Source organism: Anser brachyrhynchus (assembly GCF_964034855.1).
Source record: "Anser brachyrhynchus genome assembly, chromosome: 2".
NCBI classification, from domain to species: Eukaryota; Metazoa; Chordata; class Aves; order Anseriformes; family Anatidae; genus Anser; species Anser brachyrhynchus.
In genome coordinates, this window is record NC_137695.1 from 29,818,839 (window position 1) to 29,846,299 (window position 27,461).

Here is a 27,461-nt window from a genome sequence, read left to right on the forward strand (position 1 = left end):
TCATCCATCATTATCAGGTATACTGTAGAAGGTCAATGACAACAAAACTACAGGAAACCAAAGATCAGCTGGGCAAAGAAAAAAAGGCCACTCACTCTTCAGGTGTAAAGAGATAATTCTGGTAATATGAATTGACTTTTGGGGAGCACCTTTCTCACTTTCTTTTTGTCAGCTACATGATTCTCTGTGTTAGTAGCTGAAAACAGAATAATTTTCTACCTGCAAATGCAATCGTAAGTCTTCTAGACAGCTCAGAGTAGTCAAATATTCATTATTTTGTTCTGCAATATGCTTGGTAATTCTTCTTGATCAGTAGAAATATTACTATCTTGAAAATAAACTGAGAATTAAAATTTTTAGTTTACTAATCTGAAGAATTAAAAAACACAATCCAGATACATTTTTACTCACAGAAAAAAAAAAAGGAAAAAAAAAAGCTTATGAGTGTTGTGCCAAAGGAGAAGATGCTCTTTTCCACATAAAGGACAAAGAAACACTTATCATTCATGGGAATCCATGGAGAATTGTATGGCTGTTGTGAAGACACAAGATTTTATAACTTCTAAGTTTAAATGCTGTTTCTATTATTAATGGTGCACAAACCTGAGCAAGTCACTTAATTTTTCTGTTTCTCAGTATCTTTACTTCTAAAAGGTAAGAAATTCCATTTCTCTATTGCCTAATGATGCTTTAATATTTAATATCTGAAGTGTTCAGATAACAACTAAATATTTAAAGTATTCTTATGCTAATAGCCAAATCTACTTTGAAATGGCATATCTGTTTTTATGGCTTGCTTTCCAGACCAACAGAATGATTAAGAGCAATTCAGTGTTTCATTTTAAAATTCTGCTTCATTTCAAACTCAGTGGAGTTCTACGGCAATTCTATACAGAAGAAAAGCTACAGGGAATTATAAAAGCAAACATGAATGTTTTATCTGAGGGCCAAACTCTTTAGAGAAACCACCTACACTTCCAATTCTGCAGATGTCACCTGGAATACTTCATTATGTGCCTACACAACCTTCCGATATGACACTGGTGTGAGCAAACTGCACACAGAGATCCCATTTCAGAAAATTAGAACCGCTAAAGAAGTGCATATTAGATAAGAAAACTGCACCATCCACACAAGGGCCATATATTGTAACTGACAACACAGTTCCAGAAAGGTGTGCACATTGATACATCCTTGTTTTTGAGGACAACGTCCATCACTTACAAGCAAAACACTGGCTAAAGGACTATGATTATGAAATAAACATTATGCTATTGCTTAATTGCAGAAACTAAAGAACGTTTTAGTTCTGAAGTTGGTGTGAACTTGTAAAAATAATTGCTGTTACCTTCATAAGCAATATTTACTTACTGTTACTTTCCTTCCTAGGTAGGATTCAGTGATTCTGACATGGCTTCCTGTTGTGTCTCTACTTATTACGGATAAGTGTGGCTGTGACTCATGTAGCTGACCACTGCACATGTCAAATGCAATTATATCACTCCCTTCTTTGGCAACAAAGCCACAGTTACAGGATGCTGGATAGTGAAGACTTCCACAGTCCCACTGGCGAACATGAACTTCAAAATCTCGAGACGTACTCTTAGAGAGAACAAACGTTCCTGTTTTAAAATTGTCATAGAGTCTGGAATCAAAAGAAAAGTATGTGATGTCACTTTGGTTATAAAACAGTTGTATCACCGTGTGTCAGCAACTTTACCTTAAAACAGATTTATAATATTTGATGACCTTTGATACTGTAATTCATCTTCATGCATCAGGAAAAAAAAAAGTTCAGCCCACAAACCAATGCACAACTTTGTTCTGAACAAACACCACCACATCTTCTGTGAAGCTCTAAATCAAAAATTTCAAACCTGTTCTACAGCAGAAAAAGAAGGAAGTAGAGAAGGGTCACAAGTGGAGTATATGTAGACAATGTTTGCAAATGGAAATGTAACCATAAAGCCACTTTGATTCTTTGATGCTTTTTAATTGTGCTTATGCATACTTTAACAGGGAATCACAGGCGCTTCTCACCCTTTGTGTTTCTACTGCAATGCATCCAGACAGCAAGAGCAAGACGCTTAACTGTGTGTATGTGGGGGGCAGGTGTTGAAGATTGTACCAGTACCCTTGAAAAAATGATTTAGAAAGTCACATACTTTTAAAAAGGTCTGCTTTATTAAGATGGAGATGGGGAATGCGTATTCCCAAAGATTTGAAAATGATTTAAGATGAAAACCATAAATAGTCACTTCCATTTTTTCCCCTTAGGGTTAGCCATCTGTTCCCTGAAGCAAGGTTAGAATAGCCAATTTAATGATTCAGTGGCAAGAAGAGGAGGAGGAAAAAAAATAAGAAAGAAAAGGTACAACAACAAAGAAAAAAACTTTTGCGGCAAGTTTAACAGCCTCTTGGCTATAAATGGCATTTGATAGTTAATTGCAGAATGGTAATTTGCTTTCTGTTTAAAGGCCCAGCAGACAAACTGCAGACGGCCACCCTGCTGGGACTGCACGAGATTACCCGTGATTCAGTAGGGACAGCTCCCTTTCTATTTGTTTCCCCAGTTTGTAAAATAAATTAGCAACACTATTTATTATTAAAAATAAAGTTCTTTCCCAGAAGCCCCATGCTTCCAGCAAGAACATATCACAGTAAATCACCGCTTCACAAGAAAGCTTGATCACAATGCACTGAAGGTTAAAATGCCCACTGAAGGCATCCCTATAATTTCTACTGAAGAAAAAGCTGCAAATCTGCATTACTCCTCTGACTTTATTATTAGTACTAGTCACAGTGCTATCAGAGCAGCCATTACAACCTGCCTTTTCCGTTCCTTTATCAAATTCACAAAAAGAACCATGCTGTGGGCCGAACACCCTTATTTGGAGGCAACACATCCTCTTCCTCTCACCCTGTCACTTGAAGAAATGTGCTTTTGTTGAGCAGGGAATACACAAGTCCCTCAGATGGAAGCTGTACTTGTTTTGATTCCTTCCATGCATTTGAAACACTATGAAAGACAGAAGCATACCAAAACCATGCCAGCTGTGGCTAAGGAAGCTGTCTTCACTTTGGAAAGAAGGTTTAGTGATGTGCAAGTGACAGCAGTGAATAAATTGCTGTCAATGCCATTAATGAACCTAGCACAATGTCATACTGACAGTAGATAGCTTCTAGCAACTTGATCCTTACAGGAATTCAGATACCTACACCAGAAATACGGAAACTATACTGCGGACTGGAAACACTTTTGCATTAGAACAGTTTTGCCTAATTTTATCATTGTTCATACTTAATGATATTTCCATCTTTCATATTCAGACTGTGCAGCCACCATTCCTCTCATGGCATACTCCTCTGAAAAGGGAAACAGTTCGCTTGCTTCCCCTTTTTGGCACGACCTAAATTTTATATTTTGAAATACAAATATTACAAACATACTAGAAGCTTTAACTAACTGAAGCATGTTTATTGTGACTGTCCAAGAAAGAGTATAAAACACACAGCACAATTACAGAAAACTACAGTTTGCATCACCAGCATAGATTAAAGTAGAACAAAAAAATCTTGAAATTAAGAGCAGCAATCCAGTGATTACCTTCCATCAAATGTAATTATATGAGGGTCAGTAAATGAGTAGCAGTAGGCGGTTGGTAGATCCTTCACTGTAATCTTCAAAACAAAGAAACGCATAGTTAAGTCATGTCAGGTTAAGACATAAACAGACTCAGGCACATTACTTGTCTTATGATATTAATTTACTTTCTAATAAATAGGTTATATTATACTTTTTAACCAATCTAAGTGATTATATTAATATTCATATTTATTTAAGAAAATCCAAATGAAAATGCAGCATTTGAACAAAAATAAACCAAGGGAAAATTGACCACTTAGAAATCTTGGTGTAATCAGCATGTCACAATTGAAATAGAAACCTCATTTACATCATATTTCTGGCCTGTTGGTTTTACAGAGCTTAACATGAAGATTTTCAACCTGTATGCTTTCTGGAACATAGCCATTCCACAGAAAATTCTCACTGGATATAGGTTCAACAGCAATTCTGGTAATTCTGTCTCCATCCTGCATAAAGTCTGTCACAGCAGTGAAATAAATTATAGCTTGACTACAGATTCCATTATTGCAGGGTTTCTGGAGAAGATCCACATGACAAGAAGAAAGAGCCAAGTTTAAACCTAACTGTTCTTTACCTGTTTTAATGAAAACACATCATTAGTGAGCTTTCCTCTAAACAAGTTACATTTTTTATATTACTGTTAACATAAATACTGATTTATTTGCAAATAGCAAAGATTTTTCTGTTCATAAATGAAAATAACTATGCATTTTCCTGGGGTTTGGTCATGCATACCCCCCTCTCTACACATTCACACAAACACAAGAAAATGGTTTTAATTTTCCACAGTGATAGACAAAATAATGGAATTCTTGCTGATGTGACAAAAATGACTCTGCACAGGCAAGGCTCCTTGTGAGGTTCACAGGACTTGGGCTTGACAAAGTACTACAGAAAAAGACAATAATAGTAAAAACTGAGGACTTCATGACTGTATATGCAATACTTCCAAAACAACAAGTCAAAAAAAACCACTAAATTATAAACTTTGCAAGTATTATGCTACTCTGACTATTCAAGTCAATGTGGCTCTGATAGCCATAGCTGCGAAAGCTACCTTCTACTTCAACAAGTAATGGATTATGGTCACATTCTTCTTTCAACAATAGAATATACACTCTGTGAATATTTTAGTATTTTAGGAAGAATTTTACAGTATTTTACAATGTACCTGCTTCTCCCAAGAAGCAAACCAGAAGGAATATTTGGATAAACACAGCAAACATACAAAATGCAACACACTAAAAATCAGGATAACACTTACCTTCATCAACAGTACTCAACGTTAGTGATATTTTACAGTCACTTTCAAGCTGGTTAAATTCAGGGCAAGGAATAGGAATTCTACTTTCTATTGCCAACCTGTATTCCTTGCCATCTTCTGATATATCATATGCTTCTGGATGTATCTAGCACAGAAGAAAGTATACTTAAAATGCAAACATCCTTTGTGAACTACAGCACCACTACTGACCAGGTAAGAGGAAAGTACAAAAAACTAGATGCAGAATGGCATGGTGCATGGCTCATTCTACTTGATTAGGGTAATCTAGACAGTCTGAAGAGCAGTGGCATACTGGGAAGAAGATGAGGACACTGTAACAAGAGTCTGGAAAGCGTGAGAATAAGGGGCAAGGATAACGTAAAGCTAGCTAAATAGGCAAGGGATTAGCAAAGCACATTAACACCACTAAAATGCATTCCCTGGGTAACTTCTGGAAATCAGTATACAAGTAATTTGCTGTATTGTCTGGGGGAAAAAAAAAACAAACATACGGGCCTCACATAAAATGGTAATGCATTCAGATTTTATAGTATGTGCTACTTACTTGCACTTACATGAGATTAATCTGGCCCTGATCCTGCAGAAAGGTAAGTTCTTTATGACAGGAAAATCCTCACTCAAGTCAATAGGATTACTCCCAGTATGTAATTGTGTGCAGTCTGTCCTTCTGGGATCAGGGTCCCAGCTCCTGGCCAGCAAACAGGTACATAAATCTACAGCACAAATTAAGGTTTCCTTTTGGACCTGTTCTCTGGCCACTGATCAAGTGGCATCACACAGCCTGTATCTACATAGTTAAACTTTTTCCAGTTTTCCTATCTAAACCCGAAGTCTTCTTCCCCACAGACAGCTGTGAACAGGCCTTATGTCAGCCATGCTCTGGGACAGCCTGTTGTCATATCATAGGCCAAAATCAGGCCAGAGAGGGTAAAAGTAGCTAAACATAATGGACAAAAATATGCCAGGGCTCGAGTCTGAGCTATGGCCCTCCTTAGTTTACAAATACAGAGGAAGCATCAGAATCTACTCTAGTTGATGGCGATCAAGGCTTTCACTGGATTGTTATAGCTTGCAAAAATTCTTGATTCAGTCTTCCTGCATTTCAATTATACGGGGAATACAGAAACATCTTTGACTCGTCCAGTTCACTACAGCCAACAACGTGCTTTATTAATTAACAATTAATAAATTTTGAGTACCTTCTAGTCAGAGGACTCACTGTATGCTGTGGCTATCATGATTTACTTGCTTTTGTTCAGCATTCTACATTGTCTTATCAGATTGGGACACACAATAACTGCAGAAATATTCAAACTATCTACCCACAGTATACCCACATAAAAAGTCCAAGTAGTTACGTATCTGCTGCATTCATACTCAGAAAGACTCCCACTACAATACTAAAATACTCTTTTCTTTTCAAATTACCTTAATGCCAGCAAAAAATTCCTTGCTTTCAACTGGAGAACTTTGTATACCTGGCTTCTCCACGAAAAAAGCAGAACTGCTACAGTAGACCTGTAGAACAAAATCAACATAGTAGAATACATTTTTGGTATGAAGTGGTCATGTGAATACATAACCCAGCCATAATGCCTCAGCTTGATGAACTCATCAAGCCTGCTCTTCTGTTTGCATCAGAAGTTAACAGTTGCCAGTGGTGCTATTTGCTTGACTGAATTAGATTGAATATTCTAAGATCTGTTCCTGGCATACTCCACCCGTGACTCAGACACTTCTTGAACTAAAGGCTGCATACAAATCACCATGTTTAATAAGCACCTAAATCTCCATGTATTTAAGTAATCCCTTCTGGAGCATTTCTGCACCCCACAACACCTTGTGGAAATGCGTTCTATACTTTCTTAAACGTTACTTATTTCTTTTTGTCTGATTTATGTTTGTTGCCTTTTAATTTTGTTGAGTACCCACTAGATCATGGATTATGTAAAAAAATCATCCCCTCTTTCTTTCTTCTCAGTACAGATTTTTCCTGGTGTTATGGACCTGGATTATCTTTTTTAAACTGAGAAAGTTTGCTGTGATTTCCCTCCACTGAACCAGTTCCATGCTTCTATACACCGTTTTTTGGTTGGTGATAGTTTGTTTTGCTGTATCCTTTTATTCTGAGATGCAATGACCACACATTAAATATTTGAGATCTTGAGAAAAGCAAGGATTCGTCACAACAGCAGACAGTTTATAACTGTGTCTTTTCTTTTGACTGTCACTGAGCTAGCACCGTCAGGCAACTATTCACAAATTCTCTGAAGGATTTTTGAGGATTAGCAATTACTATTGCCTGTAAGCCATTCAAGCAGCCTGCTTTTGGCTTGAAACCCACTGCACTATCAACATAAAACAGCTTGGGAAAACAGACTTCAATTGGGTATTAGTATATGTACACGCACACACACACAAAACGTTCTTATGTTTTTTATTTTGGCTAAGAAAGCTTAACCTCTATTTTGGTATATGCAGGTAGAAAGCCTATTGACTTTCCAGTGCTTAAGCTTCTCAAAAGTTACCATATAAACCTAGATCTTCATTCTGCTACCACTGAAGTTAATGTAATTACTCACACTGCTTTTGAGAATTATCCTATTTAATCTGATAACAGAGACAAAATCATCAAGCAGTGGCTCATTACTGATTCTGAAAAAAGAAATCTATCTGCTGAATAAATAGCACAGCTTCTCAAAACCGCTACCTCATATAGCCTCTCGATTAGATAGTAACATCCAGAATCTTCTTAATTTACAGTATCAAACGAAATTGTAGTAAAGGTGAAGAAGATTCAACTTGAATAAACATTTATCTACTGAAGGCACAGTATACTGTACTGAAACAGTCTCAAAATGATAATGACACTGATAATTACTGATACATTCTGTGACATTTCCACATTCATATGGACACTGTTGATGTAAACAAGAACTAGAGGCAGTATATTTCTGCCAAGAAAAAAATATGCAGAAAGACGCTAACAACTGTTAATATTTGCTGAGCATTTATGAAATCATAAACCTTTAGACAAAACAGCTACAGAGGAGAAATAACACATTTACAAAAATAAGAGATTATAATAGTTTTTAACATACTCTGTCTCCAAGTCTGACGTTTATCCCATCTAGCTCTAAAAGTGAAAATGCATGAACTGCTGTCTCGCATTTCAGTTCTTCTTTGATACCTTCAGGAGAAAGTCTTGACCAAGTCACAACGAATCCAACCGAGCTGTTTGCAAAAGGAACGTCAAAGGTACACCTTAGGTAAATGCTGCCTTTGATCAACTCTGCTACAACCTCAGGAATGTCTGGTAGTGGTGGTGACACAGATGGAGATGATGAAGGAGCCAGCTTACCTAGTTAAACAAAAGCGTGGTTTGTGCTTTTCATTCTGTGCAAAAACAGTATTGGATGAAACAACGTTGACATATACTTTATCAACTAATACACTAATAATATTTACCTTTTTTCACATGTGGAGATCTTACATAATTGCTTAGGGAATCAGAGAAAACATGTATTTAGCTTTCATTAGTTATTAAAATGAGAAAAACTGATTACATTCTATACCATACAAAGGTGCTGAAGAAGAAAAAAAATGAGCGAATTAAATGCAATGAATCATTTCACCAGACAGGAGAGAGCAACATCCAAATGAATTTGCCTACTTATAAAAAAATAAAATAGAATGGGCTATGTAAAAAAGGAAAAGAAAAAGCGACAGTATGATTCCTTGGGAGTTAGATATAACATGAATCTGCCAATCAAAGTAATGAGTAAATTAGCATTATTAAAACTACTTTTTAATATTACGGTACTTACTAACATTATGTTGAGAAACTACTTTTGCAATTGCAGTTCTGAAGTTACCTCCTAACTTCTGATTTTGCATCATACCAAGCAATACCACTGGTAAATGAAAACCTTTTTTTATTTAAGAAAGTGTATAATTTAGAAAGTGTTGACATTATTGGGTCATGGATGTAAAGAAAATCTCAAAAAAAAAAATCAGAAGAAAATACTGCTACAGATGCCTTGAATTTTCATTCCCTCGGCATCACAGGTCTGTGGCTTTGCATTTGCAACATCTATAAATTCTTCCTAACTCAAATATTGACATGCATACAGAATATTCCTATACCAAGGAAATACCAAAGAATATTCCTATACCTTATAAATTATTGCCCCATGTTAAAAAAACAACAACAACAAAACAAATATCACAAGACACTAACTGATGTGTAAGTTCCCAGAACAGAATAAATATTGTAATCTGATTCATACACAATTACGGTAGTAGTCAGTACAAAACCCGAAGACAGAGACCACAAGTTGTGTGGCTTCATCTAGGAGCAAGGGTACAGAACATTTTAGCACTTTTACATCTTTTAATACAGATGTACCTAGCAAATACCTAGAGATGTCGCTAATAATAAATAAATAAATAAGGAATTAAACTATTCTCTAAAATACATCTTTTGTCTCCCAAGGTCGACATCTGAATGCTTATTTATTAGTGGTAACCTAGGACAGCCAAATTGAGCGCAGACCTGCTTTATAAAAAAAAAAAATCTATCTTTCCTACATGGGCCTAAGAAAACATATTCATGCACAGCTATTGTTTGCTTTGAATGTCATTAAAAACAAACACAACAACAACAACAAAATAAACCACAGTGGAATCTTGATTAAACATGAAAATAACAGCATTGTAACAGGAGTAGGAAGAGGTTATTTGCTCAAAGTTGAAAGGGCAGCAGCAAAACTGAAACACTCATTCATTAGAAAGAATGAAAAGCGGATTTTGATGTTCCATGCTTCAGCAATACAACATTTGTATTCCTTAGCATGTACAGGAGTAACTGCTTGAAAATTTGCATCAAGCATTTGCAGCTATCAAGCATTAAAGGGAAAACGCAGTACATATGGTAACCTAGATACAAAAAGCAGCACAAAAATACAAAACACTTAGCATGAAAAAACATCACCTTAAAAAAAGGGCTTTTAAACTCAAAATGTGTTTTGGACTTGGAGTATTCACCAGAGTCAACCCAGAGTTACGTTTCTTCTCTGCTTTGAAGCAGTAGAAATTTGCTAGCCTGCTGCCTAGAGTTTTTATATCCTCTTTCCTCTTCATGAACCCATCATCCAAAGGAAATGCAAAGTCATATTGTGTGGGCGTTCTTTGTTGTTTCAGTCACTTGCATTCTGACATTCAGTCCCATTTCTGTCATTTTTTTCTGTCAATAAACTCTTAGAGAATGACTTAACAATTGGTCCTAAAGGGATAATGATGGGCCAATAAAGCACAGTAAAAACTACCAGTAGTGTCGCTGCTAAGCTTTTGCAAGCAGTCAGTAATAGAGAATATGATGTAGAGCAATACATTATTTCATGCATAAAAGTATTGCAAGTATTTTCATCAACAGTGTTTTACAGCACTAATAAAATTCTCCAACCACACTGGCTTGTCACTATTTATCAATATCCATGCCTGTAAGAGTTTAACAGTACTTTCCTTAAGTTATCTAAAGCATCCAGAAGGACTATTGAAATACTCAAGTTTCAGGCTGCGAACAACACAGTTCTGCAGCCCAAGGGTCCAGAACATCACAAGGCATTGCAGAAGGACTCACTTCAGTTCATTCTCACCATACTAAGAAGTGTGTATCAGTAGAGTATTTCTGTGTTGAACTTTCTTCTGGCAACAATGAATGTACTCTCCAAAAATAAAAGAGTTAGAGCAAGAAGGATATGCCTAATGAAAACAAACAATAATTGACATAAATATATTTTCATCAAGTTCTTAAACAACATTTACTCTTATACATGACTCTGTAGACATTCAGTGATGGTGATTCATTCGGTATCAGTGCCAACATAGGTTTTGAATTTTGACTTCTGGATGTGTCTCATAACTCCACCTGACTAAATGGAAAAAATAAATAAATAAAAAATAAATAAAGTTTTGGGGCTTTGAACAACACTTGATTGCCAAATGAAAATTAAAAAGGGGTGGTGTGATTGCACCTTGCTATAACAAATCATTTTCTATCACATCAAAACTAAGAGTGCAGAAAACTTTTGTATACATAACTATTGCCAGGCATGCTCAGCAAAATAGCTTATAAAATATCATGTTTTCACAGAAACATCAGTTACTGTTCTTATGTTATTATTTTCAGCTATTTTTGAATAACTATAAAATAACCAAACACCAGAGAACACCTAATGAAGATATATTCTTTTTAAGAAGGTTAACATGAAAGAAATGCTGAAGAAGAAGTGAAGAACACTGCTGTTCAGAACATGAGAAAACTTGAAAAACACACTAATAAACATATGCTCTTAATTGAGTTAAAGCATGTACTTTCTCACCTTCTGCACAATACCCCATGCATCCTTGGGTGGGCTGCAGCAGGTAAACAAAGAAGTCTCCACAGTTCCTCACGCTGACAGGGATTCGGAAAAGACAGCAGTCTCTTGAAGTGCTGAAGAAAAACTGCCATGTCGCACAGGCTGTTAACTGCTTGATCTCACCCGGCTGAGGCATGGATTCTGACTCCCTCAGAGATAACCAGACAGGGGCTTGAGTACCACAGTGATTCATCTGAAGCACCAGAAAAAAATGCCAGAAGATGGTTAATGCTATGTCAAATTGTTGCTGTGTTTAAGGAGGTACGTATGTATTCCATTTCCTGCATGAGCTTTTAGCAAAGTTCAGATAATGTAATTGAGGGTTTGCTTTTTTCCCCTTCAAAGTTGAATACAAGTCCACACAAAAGAGACTTAAGTCCTTATTTGGGTCTCATGAATTTGGCTTTCTAAAGACAGGATAAAATTTAATCCCTGAACCAGGAGCCACCACACATGAGCTTTCTGCCCCAAAAAGTTACCAGTTGTGTTATGGCATAACGAGTTAACCTACAGCAACCAACTGTGTGAAGGCTCTGGCAGCACAAAGGGTAGAACATACCTGCACCAACTATCAAAAAAGGGTATTAAAGCATTTTACTGCCATTTGCTGTGGACTCAAGGCTCAGCTAACCTCCTGGATTTCATCTAATCATCAGATGAAGCAAGGTTACTCGCTTGCACCCTAGCTACAGGACACCTGCTAAGCACAGTCTGTCTTTCAACTCCCCACCTCTATAAGCAGACATGCTTGTAGCACCCCTGCACCAACCATGGGGATTTTGTAGAAACCATAAATCCTTTGGTGTTTATGAAGCAGTGGACGTTACAAGGTCTGTGGTTGCACTGCCAACTCAGCAGATGATTTAAGACAGTTGTTGCTTCCTCTCACCCAAACAAAAGTCTTGCTCACTGCTTTATGCCAAGGCGTGAGGAGAGCTGTGCTGTGCAATAGTCCCTATCCTCCTGCCACCACTTTGGCTATATGAGGTCTTCAGGTCAGGGAAGCTGCCATGCAGGTCACAACAGTAACACCCCTCATAATAACCAAAACCTAAATCTGATTCAGCAGACGCTGGAGTGTAACAATGGAATACAGAAAATCAATCCTGATGAAAGGAGATGAGGGAATCTGGTTCATCGGTTACCAGAATGTGTTCAAGATCACAGCCTGTCTTGCGATGCAGAAAGCAAGCACAGGAGAAACACAGAAGGACAACGGTATGTATTTTTCCTCACAAAACCTTAAAGATTTTTCTCAGCTAACTAACTAGTAAACTGAAATAAACCCAAAACTTTCCATGAAAGTTCCTAAAGTATGCAAAAGCCAGGATTTGAAAAATATTTACATGATAACTATAATCTGAAATTTTAAGATTCTGAGAACCTCTTTTCCTTCATAAATTGCCTCAAATATTCTTTGACCTGATAGTGAAACGAGGTCTCAGAACATCTTGTTTTAATACCTCTTCATCTAAAGTCTAAAGACTATTGCAGGCTCGTTGTACACAAAACTCATCTCAAAAGTACATTTTTCTTTATCTAGAGTGTCTGAGCCATCAGACTGTCACCAATCCATCAGACAGACAGAATCTATGAGAAGTAGACACAAATGGGATGGATTGTTTAACACAGTCTGAATCTTTGACAAGTATTAAGTATAGCTGTAATAAAACTTCTCCTAAAGGGAAGGAAAGGAGGAAACTTCCAAAACAAGATATTCATTTTAGTTCAGTTTTAATGTTTCGACTTCAATGTTTCAAAATAATTGTCTTGGTTTTGTCAACACATGAAAAGAGGCAGATGTCAGTGCATAAATTTCATTTGCTGACTAAGATTCAAATCAATCTCTTGCCAACAGTAATTACCTGGGCTCTTCCCTATTTGGATGGTAGCCTGTTTTTACCATACACTTACTAAGCACTGAGAGCTTGGGTCAGATTTTTAATACTCTTCTAGATTATCAGAGTAGGTATCTTGATGGTTTAATACAAGGCCAGGTTGGATGAGGCACTGGGCATCCTGATCTAGTAGGAGGTGCGCCTGCCCATGGCAGGGGGCTTGGAACTGGGTGATCTTTAAGGTTGCTTCCAACCCAAACCATTCTGTGATTCTACATACCTCTGTTCTGAAAAACACTTTTTTTTCCTGGTTTATCATATTGTTTCTTTTGTAGATGTGTCCATTTTGAAGAAATAAAACTATTCAGTTAATTTGTTTCTATTAAATCTAACCGATAAAAAGTCCTTCCTTCAGGAAACAGACTTTGCTCAAGATTTTTGCAGGATAACAGCATGGATAACAACAGCCTCTGCACACAGCCCTTTAAGTCCTCGAGTCAGCTGCATATTAAAGGTATTTCAGTGGCTTTATAACACTCTAAAGATTAAAAAAAAAAAAAAAAAGGTGCTACAAACTCAATTTAATTTTTGTAGTATTTTTAACTGTTTTGCATTCCTTTTAAAAGGGTTTTGTTTTGTTTTTAAAGAGACTGAACCCAAGCAATTTCAATTCAGTATAAAAATCACAGGATCACAGGTAAAATGATGCTTAATGACATTTTTTAAATAAGGAAATATTTTCAAATAGGAAGCTACAAAGATATATCTCCTTCAAATGTAACTATTACAAAGATGTTGAAATAGCTTCAAAATCAAGCATCGCAAGTCTAAAGTGGTAAATATTATACGCCGTTCTTGAGTCTTAGTGGACTTGCAGATGATAAAGGAACTAATCTGCAGTTAGCTCTGTTAGTTCAATTCATTTTAGGAGTAATCTCTTCTCTCCGACATGATCACTTTTAAAAGCTCCTCAATTACTGGGATTATGTGGCTGCAAGTCTTCATACTGCTTGCGCATAGCTTTAGGAAAAGACTGACCATCACACAGCTGCAGCTTTACAACATGATATCCCTGCTATGCTAGCACTGAGAAAATCACCTGTTGCAGTGACTATCAATGACATTTTTTGAATGCTCTAAAAGTGATGTAATTTATCATCTTCTGCCATAGTCCATTCACTGTAAAATTTTTCAACACATAAGACTTTATTGTTCAGTTAACATACTTTAATATGCCACACACTTAGAAAAAAAGGTGCTTTACATTCTTTCACATCAGTCTCCATAACTGTGTCATTTTTTATACCTATCTTACTGAAAAATTCATATGAAAAACATGTATATTTTTCCATAAACAAATGAGGTGTAACAATACCTCCACACACTTGGTTGGCATCTCAGCAGGCTTATCAAAAATCATAAAGCGATACCAGCCTGGCGTTAGGGAATGGTCACATATTAAATCCTGAATAGCTGACTGCTGGATGTGGGATGAATCAAAATCGACACTTCGGTAAGGGCTCTTTAGGATCTGATGTCCACCAGGATGGCATTCAAGAACTGTGGGGAAAGAGCATTGAGACGAAATGTCAAACAAATACATTAAAAAAAGCTTTCAAGTATTTTTAACTGGAAGATGGCACGGAATGGTATGAGACCACTTTTACTGAAAAACATTGAAATCTTAGTAAAAACAACAACAACAAATAGTTATGTTAGCAGTCTAAAATTTAATAGAATTCATCACGTGGTAACATTCCTTTGTTTAAATGGACAATAAATGCAAATTAATAAGTATGTTAAGTATTTACTCCAGATGTTGAAAAGGTGGAAAGCTTTTATAATTTAAACAGTGTTTAGGCTTCCTCTCTGGATTTTGACTTGTCACTGATGCTTACAAAGCCTAATAACCTGAAGAAAAATGGAGTGTCTGATACGTGAGAGGATCAAACTCTTACTTCTTGAGGAAAAAGGATTATCCAAAGGTTCATCTTTTGCATATAGGCTACCACTTTACCAGGGCCCTGTGTATGAAATGAAGAATTCCCTCAAATGGATGCAATAGTTGCACATAGTTTGCATGTATAAATGCAGATTATACTGTAAGTACCTATCCGTTTCCATACTTTATTACACATTTTAAATCAATTTGCATAGCTGGCATGCTCAACTGTAATAAATACAAACATATTTTGGGACATTTAAGTGACCTTATGGCCTCAAAATAAACTCTAAATTACTGCTAGGTAAAATTAGGATTGAGAATCTGAAAAAGTATTAGCAACAGTTTTAAAAATGCAGACTCATTCAGAAATAAAACACCAGAATTTCTGAGACCACTCTTTGGAATCAGAGATGACTTATGTCAAAGGCAATGAGAGTAAAAGTTCTGGCTTGTGCTGTTTTTACCTGCAATTTAATGAATGGCCATTCTTGCTCAGCAAAGTGCTTGGGAAGTTAAAGTAGGGAAAAATAAAGAAAGAGGATGTCAAAATGGGATATATATATATGTATCTTGCTTTTAAAAATGGATACCAACTGATGCTGACTGTGAATGGAATTTCAGTCTATACTGGATGATAAAGTTAATCTCAATTCTTGCCTCTAACATGAATTAAAAAATACAGCTGTAAGCAAAGCTCCATAATATTATATTTTGAGTATTATTAGTCTGATATCTCAGTTCTCACGTACAGATTGTTTGTTTTGTTTGTTTGTTTTTTATATTTGCCCCATATTTTGCTTGGTCTAATTGTGTCATAGACTGCAAAAACATTTTTGGTTCAAACTGTGCAATAATGCAGTATCTAGCATAGTCTTTCAAATCATTGTTCAGATAACCACAATTATAAGACAGTTCCCAAATCAGTGAATTCCCACCCTTTAAATGAAGAAGATGCGCTAGTGAAACAGACCTCTTCTCTTTCAAGCATGGTATGAGAATCCTATAGCCTTTCAAAGACTAAAGATTTAATCTGATATAGCTTTAGGCTACCCAAGCAGGTAACAATAGCTTTATCTTCTATCCTCTAAGGGCAGATGGAAGTCAATGTGATTGACTGTGCCACCACTGTGCTTCTGAGTTGCCTGTCGTAGCCTGTAGGCTATTCATGTCCATACAAGTTGACCTTATCGAGAACTTATCCCTCGTTGGAATTTGAAGAAAAGCCCTTGAAGAATCAAAGGTCAGTCATGTGTGTTATTGAAATGTTTCCCAAGCAAGCTTCAGCACAAGTAGTTTATGAGCCATGGTGAAAGTTTCTTCCTGTCTTCTATTTTTTATTGGAATTCTACCTTTCTTACAGCACCCTCATTAGTTTTCTTTCCTGTAATTGCAACACTCCTGAAACAATTAATATCCGTTACGTTTTCCATTAATAAATCAAGCTAGACACGAGACAAGTCTTTATTTTTTTTTCCTCTACAGTTTAATTAGATCATCGTTTGATAGATCTCTAAAACAGCTGACTGTACTCACTTGTAATAGGGTTATAAATCCTACTAAAGATCAAATTATGTTTCTTATTATTATGCACATCACTTTAAAATGTCACCCAGCTCTTCATATATTCTCTCTTCCTTTCTCAAAGTATGCTAGTATTTCCAGAGCTATTCCTTAGAAATCTCATGTTGTCTAACACCGCTTGATTTCTTTTCCTTTCCTATCTCCTCACCCACTCTGCAAAACAACTGAAAATAATGTCCATCGTCAGTAACACAGATTAAACTATTCTTATCTGCGTGTAACTGCTGTGCTGCCTACCTCCAGCAACAGCAGAAACAAGTACAACTATTGTACTGATGGACACACACACAATGTTGGGTTCGCTGTGAGAAAGTTACCACTGCAGACCAGACCTGCTCAAATCACAGACATTTTAGGAGAGATGGCTAAATTTTCCACTGAAATCTTTATTTCCTATTCAGGACTTGTAAGAAGTAATCTTGATATAAGCAGTTCTTTCAACTTCATTCTCAGAATGACTAACACCAATTCTGCAGTAATGCTCCGGAAAAGCTATGCCTATGTCTAACCCCCAGCAGTTTTCAGCCCAATGAGTCAAGTCTGACAAAATAGTAAGGAACTGAAAACAGCATCTGATACTCAAAGTGTTAAGGAAACTTACTTACAGGGTAAGCTTATCTACCAGCTCTGTCTAGTATAGGAGGTACATTAAAGTATGGCAAGACTTATATGCCTACTGTTGACTTACAGCATCTAGAGTCACAAAATATCCTGACATATTCTGACACAAAATGAAAAACTCGTGTTAGTTTGCTTTAACAAAATATATTGTTTAAGAATAATTATTCTTGAATAAAATCTTACCACATACATGGAAATATTCCCTTTATTTCTTTTAGGACCTTTAAACATATTAGTGATTTATATATTTAGTAACTTTAATTTTTAATTTTTGCTTTAGAACAGTGAAGTCAAACTTCTAAATAATTACAAAATACACAAATACTTAAGAATCGAGATTGAAATTCAGCCTCCTTTGTAGAGTGTGCACTATTAGTTTAACTTAACCTAGGGGCAACACAAACTAACTATGAGGAGATGCTTACTTCTAGGAAGTCAAACTCTCCCATTGTGTTTGGAGGTCTAGATACGACATGCTGTCTGCTGAAAAAGCAGTCTATCTTGAGAAAAATGTGTAACTGTTTCCCTAGAATTTGAGTTTATTTATAATTTTCAGTCCTTTTTTTCCACAAACACCCTGTATACTGTCTTATAGCTCTCTGTTGCTTGTTAACAGAGGTCTCTGCCTGCCAGGAAGAATTTGATTCCCTATTTACTGTTTGCTGACTATAGTCAGGATTAATACAACGAGCTTTCCCTGGATCCCTCCCAGACCTTCTGGTCCTGCCAGATACTGAGAAATGTGACCCTAATCCAGAAAATAATTTAACTTTTGCAAGAACTTACACACAAGGATAGCATTGTGCTGGACATGAGCAATAGGAAGCGCTCTGCTTGATCAAGGTTACTGCTCTCAACTAAAAGACTGAGGCCTCATTATTAAATCCAGTCCTGAGCTTACATGATGAAAACTTCCTTAAGCAGTACAAATAGCTCAGCTCAGGATTAATAAATCATTTTGGTTAATGCATCTCTGCTCTGTTTGCTCCCATGCTTCATGGTATCTATTTGTTATGTCAGGTTATTCTGAGACCTGTTTTCCTGGTTGCTTTCTATATTGGGCAGATTTTTCCAGTCCTCTATCTGAACAGATTAAAATGCAAAAACTAAAAATAAAATAAAATATTTGGATTAGACCTTTTTGGGAGACACAGAGATTAAATTTCCAAAGTGACAATGGCAATTGTTTCTGGAGGATTGTCTTCTGAGAGGCATGGCTACTTAAGCTCATCCAGACAAAAAAATTAAACTATTTTAAGCAGATCATTAGGCTGAGTGTCAGGGAACTGCACTCTTGCACTTGCTGCCAAGACACTGGGGTTTGTACAGTGACGGGGTCAGGTAACAGGTACCCTGAACACCACCAAGTTAATAAAAAGTCAAAGAGGTTCTTGAAAAACACGGGAGCCTATTTTCCACAGAGAGATGTTAAACAGCTTCCCAATGACCACCCCCAGGGTGCTCAATCGGAAAAAAGAGTTTTAGGAAGGAAAGACATTTGAATTTCCCCTTCACATCTGCAGGGAAGGGCTGATACATGGTTTCCACCTGCTCTTGGGCAGGGTCCAGGCTAAGGAGCTGTCAGGGAGTGCTGGGCGCAGGCCAGCGAGGGGAATGGTCCCAAGGGAGCGGTGGTCCAGGCACTGACTGGCAGCACAGCTCCTCGGGTGCAGATAGCCCAGCAGTTTATATCTCCTGCTCTCCAAGGGCCAGGATCTGGCCGGTGACTGTAAGTGGACAAACACAAACATCAGCACATGCCCACTCTGATCTTGTGTCCTTTTTATTGCTTTGACTGACTGCAAAGGACGCTGCATATCCGCATCCCACGGCACTAATTGGAGCTAGGACTGCTTCAACAGAGGGGAGCTCAGATGGATTTGTGGATTTAAACTCCAGCAAAACACCAGAATAGAAAGAAGGTGACTTTCTGAAAGCAGTTACCCTGAAATGATTATTTAGAGAAACACTTTTTTTAAGCAAAATATAAAAATAAATGTAACTATTCACCTGAAAGATACCCTTTGCTTGGATGAGAAGCATAAAACCCCACAATTATAGATGTTGTAGCAGTTACAATGTTGCAAGGCAGAGAAACAATAAGATGAATGCTATACAACAAACAACGAAGCAAGTACAACCAGCATGCACACATTAAACATCCTTACAGAAAGCACTACTTTAAGGGGTGTTAAAACACTTTCCACCACTCACGTCCACTTCTGAGAGAATACCTTGAAAAGTTAGTAAAAAAGAAAAATACACGTAAGTATATGCTTATAGACTGTTTTCCAGTAGTTTCCCGTACAGCATGCTGTCCTGAAGTGGACTTTTCTCCCAGAAATATTAAGCGACACAGACACGGAGCGGGGCATTTCCCTGCCGGGGGCGCTGCCACACCGCCCCCCGGCCCTCCCCGCTGCCCTGATGGCGGCCGTGCCCCCCCCCCCCCCGGCCCCGCTCACCTGGGCGGCGGGCGGTGGCGGCGGCCAGGCAGCCCAGCACGGCCGCGCACAGCCAGAGGCCGCCCCCCGCCATGGCCCGGCCCCGCTCCCCTCCGCAGCCGCCGTGGTTGTGGCGGCTCCCGGCGCCCACCCCCTTAATGCCTTAATGCCGCCCCTCCCGAGGGGGCCGCGGCGGGGCCGGCCCTCAGACCGCCCCCGGCCCCGGTGCCGCCGTGAGGGCGGTGAGGGTGAGGGCCGGGCTGCGCCTCGGGGCCTGCTCGGCGGGGTGCTACCTCTATTTCTTCCCCAATGCGTGGTAAAGTGCTGGGAAAGGGCCCGTTTCAGGTTGCTCGATGTGAATGCTGCGGTCCTTTCCTTAAATCACCAGAGGTGTTTGGTAATTGTGCTTTAATAACCACAAACTCCTGCGCTGGACACCATTAATGCAGGGTGTGTTACAGCAAGTAGCTGGTGGTTTCAAGCACTTGGTGCTTCAAGGCTTGGTGGGAGACATGCCTCTTTGGAAATGTCTGGCAGAGGACAGAGAAGTGGCCCAGTGTTTAAGATTTTGTAAACTTTTTTGGTTTTTTTTCTTTCTAGGCCCCCAGCCCATGCAGACACTGAAGTATTTCACACACACACGGGTGTACAGCGGGCCGCAGAAATGTGTCACGCTCTCTTTAGAATGCATAGACCTACCTGGAACACGTAGCTGCTGCTGCCACAGGTGAGTCTCCAAGCCCTGCACACCAAAACGCTGCATCCTGCCAACCGCTAAACCTCTGCAAGGGGAAACGCTGGGCGAGGGCTGCCTCGAGGAGGTGCTGGTGTTGGTGGCCCCTTGCAGAGCAGGTGTGCCTGCGGCAGGTCCCAGGGCAGGAGCGGAGGCAGAGGCATGGCACCCTGGTGTCCGCAGCCTCCATCTTCCCTGCACACACCCTGAGTCTCTTCACTGGAAGAAGCAGTTCAGCTCCATCAGACCAGCAAGTTTTTAAAAGGCATCACTGGCACAACCTGAGTATTGAATTCAGTCTTTCATTTCTGTCAGTTCTCTAAAGCATGTAAATTTCTCCTAAGCATTCAGGAAATTTGTATGATGAGTTTCCATAATTCTCTAGATAACTTTCTGGTTTGTTACCAAATATAATAAACTTATCCTATAAAGCTGCATGGCTGAAATTACAATTTGTTTTTCCCAAATCGTGTATTTGTAAAGAAGACAACAGGAAAGAAAGAGGTATTTTACCAAGCAAGTTACAAAATAAAGAACTGGAAATAGAGACACTCTGGATCTCTGACAAAATTTAAACATTAAAGTACTTCTTTGACCCCTGCTAATCATGATGGAGTGGTATTTATAGGAGGATTAACACCTTTCATCATGGATCATGCAGGAGAGCAAAAGAGGTGACAATAACAGCTGCTGGAGTAAAGAAACCTTTCATCTTTTCTTCCCTGGTTTTCCTCTACCAGCTCCTTCTGCTGCTATCAGCCTTGCAGTCTCTTACAGCAACAGAAGAGCAAGAGCATAGTATGGTTGAAAGAGCTGACAACTGGCCAAATGTAGTTCTCGTGGGGACAGAGTTGTGTCAGTGACAGTGGATTTATGAAAAAATAAATAATTCTAGGGCAGGTTTATGGCAGTATAGGTCTTTCCAGCAGGTAGCAATTTAAAAAAAAAAAAAGTTTTAGACAGTAATTTATTGACATTGTTTTATTAAAGCATACCATAGACTTTGTAAAACAGGTTTGCACTATGGAAAGCACCCTTCACTCATGATGTAATATGAAATCATGCTACAATTTTGCAGCATACTATTAAGTAGCAGGATGTTTGGGAGGAAAAAAAAAAACAAGGCTGTAGAGTAGAGGACAAATTTAAGATACTGTACATGATTATGTAGTACAAGACATCACTGTTGTAAACATTTTAAAGCTTTCCTGAAAACACAGCATAGGGAGCAACAGTATCAACGCTAAGGAGCATTTAGACTTTGCAGCACAGAGAAGCATTTCCCAAAAATGGATTGTATGAAGAAATATGAAGAGAGAGGTAAGGTTAGCTCTGAAAATCATCCCAGGACTAACTTCCAGTTTAGCAATGTAAGTCTTCTCAGTGAAGCTTTTAAATACATATTTAATTTAAGATGGACTCCTATGTCCCATCTATAAATGAACTTCACTCTTTGCTTAGCACGAAGCCTGAGCAGAAGTGCTTTTGCTGACTTATTAAGGAGGGAATAGGATAGTGATAAACTGGAGAAAACAGCCGTGTTGGATGACGAGGAGCAGGGACTTAGGCAATGTTGAAAGTAGAGTTATTGCAGATGTTTAAAATTTCAGATAAAAAAGAAGGCTCTGCTGATACTAAGTCTTAGGCATTGCAGCTAGGTTGGACCGATTTAATGGTTATCTGCATAAGTAAGTGACTGCAGCTCCAATATGTGTGTACGTGTATCAGGAATCCTTGAGAAAACATGAAAGAAGGAACAGTCTTTCTCATAAATACAGCCAGCATTATTAACAACATGCTAGTGATCTCTGTAACAGTGCACCTTAGATCATTCATATATGCAAAATGCATGTCTTATACAGTATTTAACAAGATTATATTATCTCCACTCGCCTTTGGGGGAGCAGGCCAGAGTAGGCAGCAGGCAAGTGACTATGGATAAAGGAGTACTAGCCTTAAACATTTTAGGTAAATAGGTCAGGAAAACTAACCAGCAGTGTTTGCCAATACATGTACGTTCCCAAATATGTGCATATAGATGTTCAGGTGCGAACTGGAAATGAGAAATCACCTGTGAGTCTTAAAAGTATTTAGCTCCAGACTAAGCCATGAATGCTATTTGTAGTTATATCCAAGCCCTAAATTCCAAAGTAAATAAGGGGATCATCTGGAACAAAGGCAGTGCTTGTGGCAGGCTAGGTGGATGAACTAGTGATTAGTGTGCGTGCTGGTGCACAGGAGGAGGGAAGCAAGGGTTGAGAGCTGAGGGAAGCACTTAGGTAGGTGGTTGTTGTCTTGAGAGGTGAATCCCCAGCTCTGACACTTAGAGGCTCTCAAAGATATTTTGTAAATAAAGGTGAACAATTAGAGAAGAATCCAATTAAGTTTAAGCTAAAACTGCCCACTGTATGTGATTTATTATAAGCCTTTTCTTTCAAATTGTGGGCATGAATGGAAGTCTGTCTTCAGTGAATCCCCAGTGGTATACCATTAATCCTGTCTGCTGTTGTAGGCAAAGTAAATTTGAATAAGCCCTTTAAGCCTATGTTGCTGCACTTGTTACCTGTGCAGAGATAGAACATAGATGGTAACTCCAAATAAAACTGTGAGCAGAAATTGGAAGCTGGGGGAGATTTCCCTGCAAAGCTTCAAAGGGTCATTGTAGTAATGCCAAATGCAGAATGTTTAGGAAGAGTTGCCTTCAGCAGATAACATCCCTCCTGTAAGGAGCAGATGGCTGAGAGATAGCCCACAGCTCTGAGCAAATCCAAAAGCATCTGAGAGTGATGAGTTTTCTTGCCCTTTCGTGTTTTTAGTTCTTTCCGTTTGTAAAAATAATTTATTTTTCAGTTGTGCCAGGTTGTATATGAGAATGGTAAGCGAACTTGTCCATTCTGAAACAATAAATTGCTAACATTCTTTGTCTAATCTAATCAATTCTGTCCTTAAAGTCAAATTCCAATCTTCCCTTCAAATTGTGGGTTGTGTGACTTTTAACTTAGCTAAGGTTCATTGGATTTCAAAACATGGTCTAACAGCTTTGAAACTAATGTCCTGAAACGTCCCTAAGACACACTAAGACACACTGGTAGTTCCAGTTCAGAGCGAGACATTTGATTCTGTCTCCCATTTCTATCTTCGACACCAAATAAATAGAAACAGAGAATCAGTAACAGTCATATGCATTTATTTATTTTGATTATTCTTTGGCTAACTTTACATCATTACAAGAGGTTAAACTTGCTCATGTTTATTCTGCTGGCGGCTTTTTCTGAAAACTGTATGGCTGTTGAGTGGCATTTGTTTTTCAAAATGCTTTTAAAATTTGTGGAGAAGATTTTTAAAACTGCCCTGTAAATGTGCTCAGTGTTGACAGTCTGTTTAGGTTTCAGAAGTAATGACATCTTCAGTATGTTTTAGCTCCTAATTCTCTTACATATTTGACCTTTTGTATATACTACATTTGACTTATGCAGTAAAGGACTTCAGTGTAAAAATCTAATGTAATTTGGTTTGGATAAGTAGTATAAGGTTTAGTATAAATCGGAGGAAATCCATTTCCAGTACTTAAAGGGGTTATTGAGAGCCAAATAAAATCAGTGGTAGGTTTTAATTAGCTTCAATTGTTTTGGATCAGCCCCGTACTCTTTTATGTTTCTCAAGTACTTCTGTATTGTTTATTACGTAATGGCTTGAAACTTAACTCAAAGGTCTATCAGCTGTATTTTTGCAGAATGTGCTGAATGTTCAGAAGTCTGGGAAGTGCTTTGGCTGATGGAATATTAATGGAATAATCTTTGTTTTACCCATGCTGAACTGTAGCAGTGACATATAATTATATTGATTGCTTAGGTATGATGCAACTCAACTATTATTTCGTCTCTTTCTATCTCCGATGATATTTGTGTGCATAAAATGGAATAAGTTGTAATTTTTAAAAAGTAGAGAAACATAGAATTAATTCTTTAGCCCGTATAGACTATGTACACTACTATGTACACTACTTGAATAAGGTCCAAAGCATTGGTCTTGTAGGTGGCCATAAACTTCATATTCTTCACCTTACCGACTGTGGTGTGTTTCTATTTGAACTACTACGTTTGATTTTTGTGAACTAAAAATTAACATTACTGGATAAAAGTCTTGACTAAATTATGCGTTCTACTAAAATGCAAGTGAGAAAAATATTCTTGACAGATATAACCTTTTCATATGATAAACAACTAATGAAATATTTTTCTCAAATTTTCTGATTACCTTTGTTAGTATCAAAACCTTTTGTCCGACAAAGACTAAAATGTGTTTTGGTGAAATCCTTCAAGAAGAAGGGGGATTTAAAATCAAACCTCCCAGACTGTAGTGGTAACAGCTCTGTTCTTTCTTTCTGGGCCTACATTTCTCATCCAAGTTTTTACCTTGTACATGAGACTGGCTTACATGGTTGCGAGTCTCACTGAGTAGCCAACTCCAGCTGTGGCCAAACACAGACATGGCCACACTGGTAGCAGTACATCCTAACTTGTGGTTAACTAATAACACTAAATATACAAATAAATAAAGTGTGGCTAGCTTGGCAAGGAAAAGACACATTCACCAAAGCAGAAAAAGCACATTCTTTGGCTTTGTATTATGAAAACGTCTGGTTCCAGGACAGGGGAGATAGTTTGCAGCTGAGGATCATGAAAGGTAGCACACGAGTGAGGTTTCCTCTGCTTTTGCTGATATACTGTTAGCCCAGCTATATGGCTGGAAATGGAAATAAATGAGTATTTTCCAGATTATAGTGAAACTCATACGTTTCTCGTAGAAATCACAGTTTCAGCAAAACAGTATATCCTGATTTTTGAAAAATGGTTTTGGAAAATTTCTCAGCAATTCTACTGAGTGTATATCATATGTGAAGCCAGTGGAATTATATGTATACAACAAGGAATGGGAGGGTAACAACAAATGCACCCTAGAGGAGGAGAACAGATCATCAACTCTCTTTAGCTGGCTAGAGTTGCACTGATTTAAGCTTGCTGAGGATTCACCCAGAATTTCTGTTTTCACGTCTCTTCAAACAGTAACGAGAAACTGAGAAATAACAAGTCCTCACAGACAGAAGCAGTTTTCCACTGGACTTTGCTGAGGCTTTAAGCAAGTATTTAGAGGAACAGATTCTCCCTACTACACACTAATGGGAAATGTGTTTCCTGTCTGTTGCCCAGATAGATCTATATATTTTTCTTGGAGAGGGCTAAGATATCTGACTGCAGATAGCACTTTCTTGGCACAGCAAATTATGAAAACGTTTTTTAATCATGTGTAGTTTGAAGAAACTGGAAGCACAATCTCTGGTGCCCTCTTAACTTCCCTCTCTGATGGTTTGGCCATCTGAATTTTTAGGTTAACACCATTGTTTTTTAAAATGCTTAAAAGAACAGAGCATGACTAGAACTGACAGAAATCTATTGACACAGGAACAAAGCACAGGCTTCATTTTGAAATTGTAATAAACAAAATGTTCAAAAACTATTTTGCAGAGTTGTACAAATACTGTTACTGTCAGTAGTAGAGCATCCTATTTCTATTGATAATCTAAATACACTTCTTTATGAGCCTGAAAATCTCAAATTAAATAAATTTATCTTATTTCTAATAATTGCCTGTTAGGCTACTGTTCAGTTTTATGTTTCAGAGACCACCCATGGGCTTAAAGAATGCCTTCATCAAGTTATTGCAGAAACTGTCAGATGAAATCATCATAAAAGATACCAAAAAAACTGTAAAAAGCAGAGACAAATTCTACTATTAAACTACAGTATTGCCCGAATGCAAGTTGAGAAAAGAAAGTGAGGAGAAAGGTTGAGGAGAATGGTGAATGCTGGGTGCTGTCAGAGCCCCAGTGACACTGGTGTGGTCCCACTGAACTGTGTGGCTTGGTGCTGATAGAAATTGGTCATAGGGTGGGATTGACAGGATTTTAATGCAGTTGCAGCAATTAGGAAAAGAAGACTTCACATTTAAGTGGGGTTTCTTTCAGTCTTGCCTGTGTGTTTTTATTTCTCCTTTGCATATAATACTTTGTTAATGATCTGCTGTCATGAATTCCAAATACAATCCACAGATATAAAATCAAGACAGGATCTAATGAAAAACACTGGATAATAAAACTTCCCATATCTCCCAACAGTCCTCAAACACCTGTTAAATTTTTGTTGTGTAGCCTGCCCTGACATGCGATGGAGATTAATGCTTATGAGTCCCTTGTCAGAATATAAAATATCACAGTTTATAGCATCATGTACAGGTCAACAGAGAGCATATATCTCAAATGCATCCACTACGTCCCACTAAGACTAATCCTAGCTGATGCCATCTGCATTCAGATGAGAAGAATAAGTGACGTGGTCAATGCTGTACTTTAACTATCTGGAAGCAAATGTGATCTGATTATTTACTAACCTAAAGTCACTGTTGCTCGAAACTGAAGATATTTAGAATTAAAGTGATCAATACAATGAAACACTTTCTAGTTGCTGTATTTAGATGTGTGACAAAGGAACAGGCTGTTTAAGATCTGTTCATTTTTGTCTACATAGTAATACAGACTTGTTGACAGGAAAAGGGGCTCTCAGTCAAGAAGAATGACAATACTGTAGGAGAGGCAGAGATATAAATATTTGTCCCTCTCGTGTGTAACTACAGTCTCCAAACTAAAAGTATCTTCTTAAGCCAGAGATGTTCCCTGTAGCATTTTTTTTCCCTACCAGTCCTTGATTTTTTTTGTCTTCTCCAAGTAACCCCACATGCATAGAAGCCAGCTCATCTGTATTTTGAGGATTTCAAATTCCACTGCCCATTAAGAGCAGGCTCACTGCAGTTAAAATATCCAATCTCTGAACCCTCTGGAAAGGCAATATAATCATACGGTCCTTATTTGTCATCTTTCCCCTTTGAC

At 37.9% G+C, this 27,461-nt stretch overlaps 1 protein-coding gene and 1 long non-coding RNA gene across 9 annotated transcripts in view; one reads left to right on the forward strand and one right to left on the reverse strand.

Moving 5' to 3' along the window:
* VWDE (von Willebrand factor D and EGF domains) overlaps positions 1-19,939 on the reverse strand; it is a 42,267-nt gene extending 22,328 nt beyond the window's left edge. For 7 of the 8 annotated variants that reach the window (XR_013947541.1, XR_013947542.1, XR_013947543.1 and 4 more), the window contains exons 1-9: positions 19,807-19,939; positions 14,570-14,754; positions 11,318-11,549; positions 8,036-8,295; positions 6,363-6,452; positions 4,914-5,058; positions 4,009-4,223; positions 3,608-3,681; positions 1,372-1,645 (exon numbers count right to left, since the gene is read on the reverse strand). Coding sequence is in view for 4 of the 8 variants with exons in the window: in XM_080582630.1 (XP_080438756.1) it covers positions 1,372-1,645; positions 3,608-3,681; positions 4,009-4,223; positions 4,914-5,058; positions 6,363-6,452; positions 8,036-8,295; positions 11,318-11,549; positions 14,570-14,754; positions 19,807-19,879 (1,548 nt within the window). In the remaining 4 variants the exon portion in view is untranslated. Of the gene's footprint in view, positions 1-1,371; positions 1,646-3,607; positions 3,682-4,008; positions 4,224-4,913; positions 5,059-6,362; positions 6,453-8,035; positions 8,296-11,317; positions 11,550-14,569; positions 14,755-19,806 lie in introns of those variants that run through there. The other variant, XM_080582631.1, reaches the window with a different exon arrangement.
* A 218-nt stretch (positions 19,940-20,157) lies between these two features.
* On the forward strand, positions 20,158-24,660 carry LOC308190864. The gene is made up of 3 exons (XR_013947545.1): positions 20,158-20,288; positions 20,386-20,512; positions 20,653-24,660. It is a non-coding gene; the product is annotated as an uncharacterized lncRNA (long non-coding RNA).
* Positions 24,661-27,461: the final 2,801 nt, after the last annotated feature.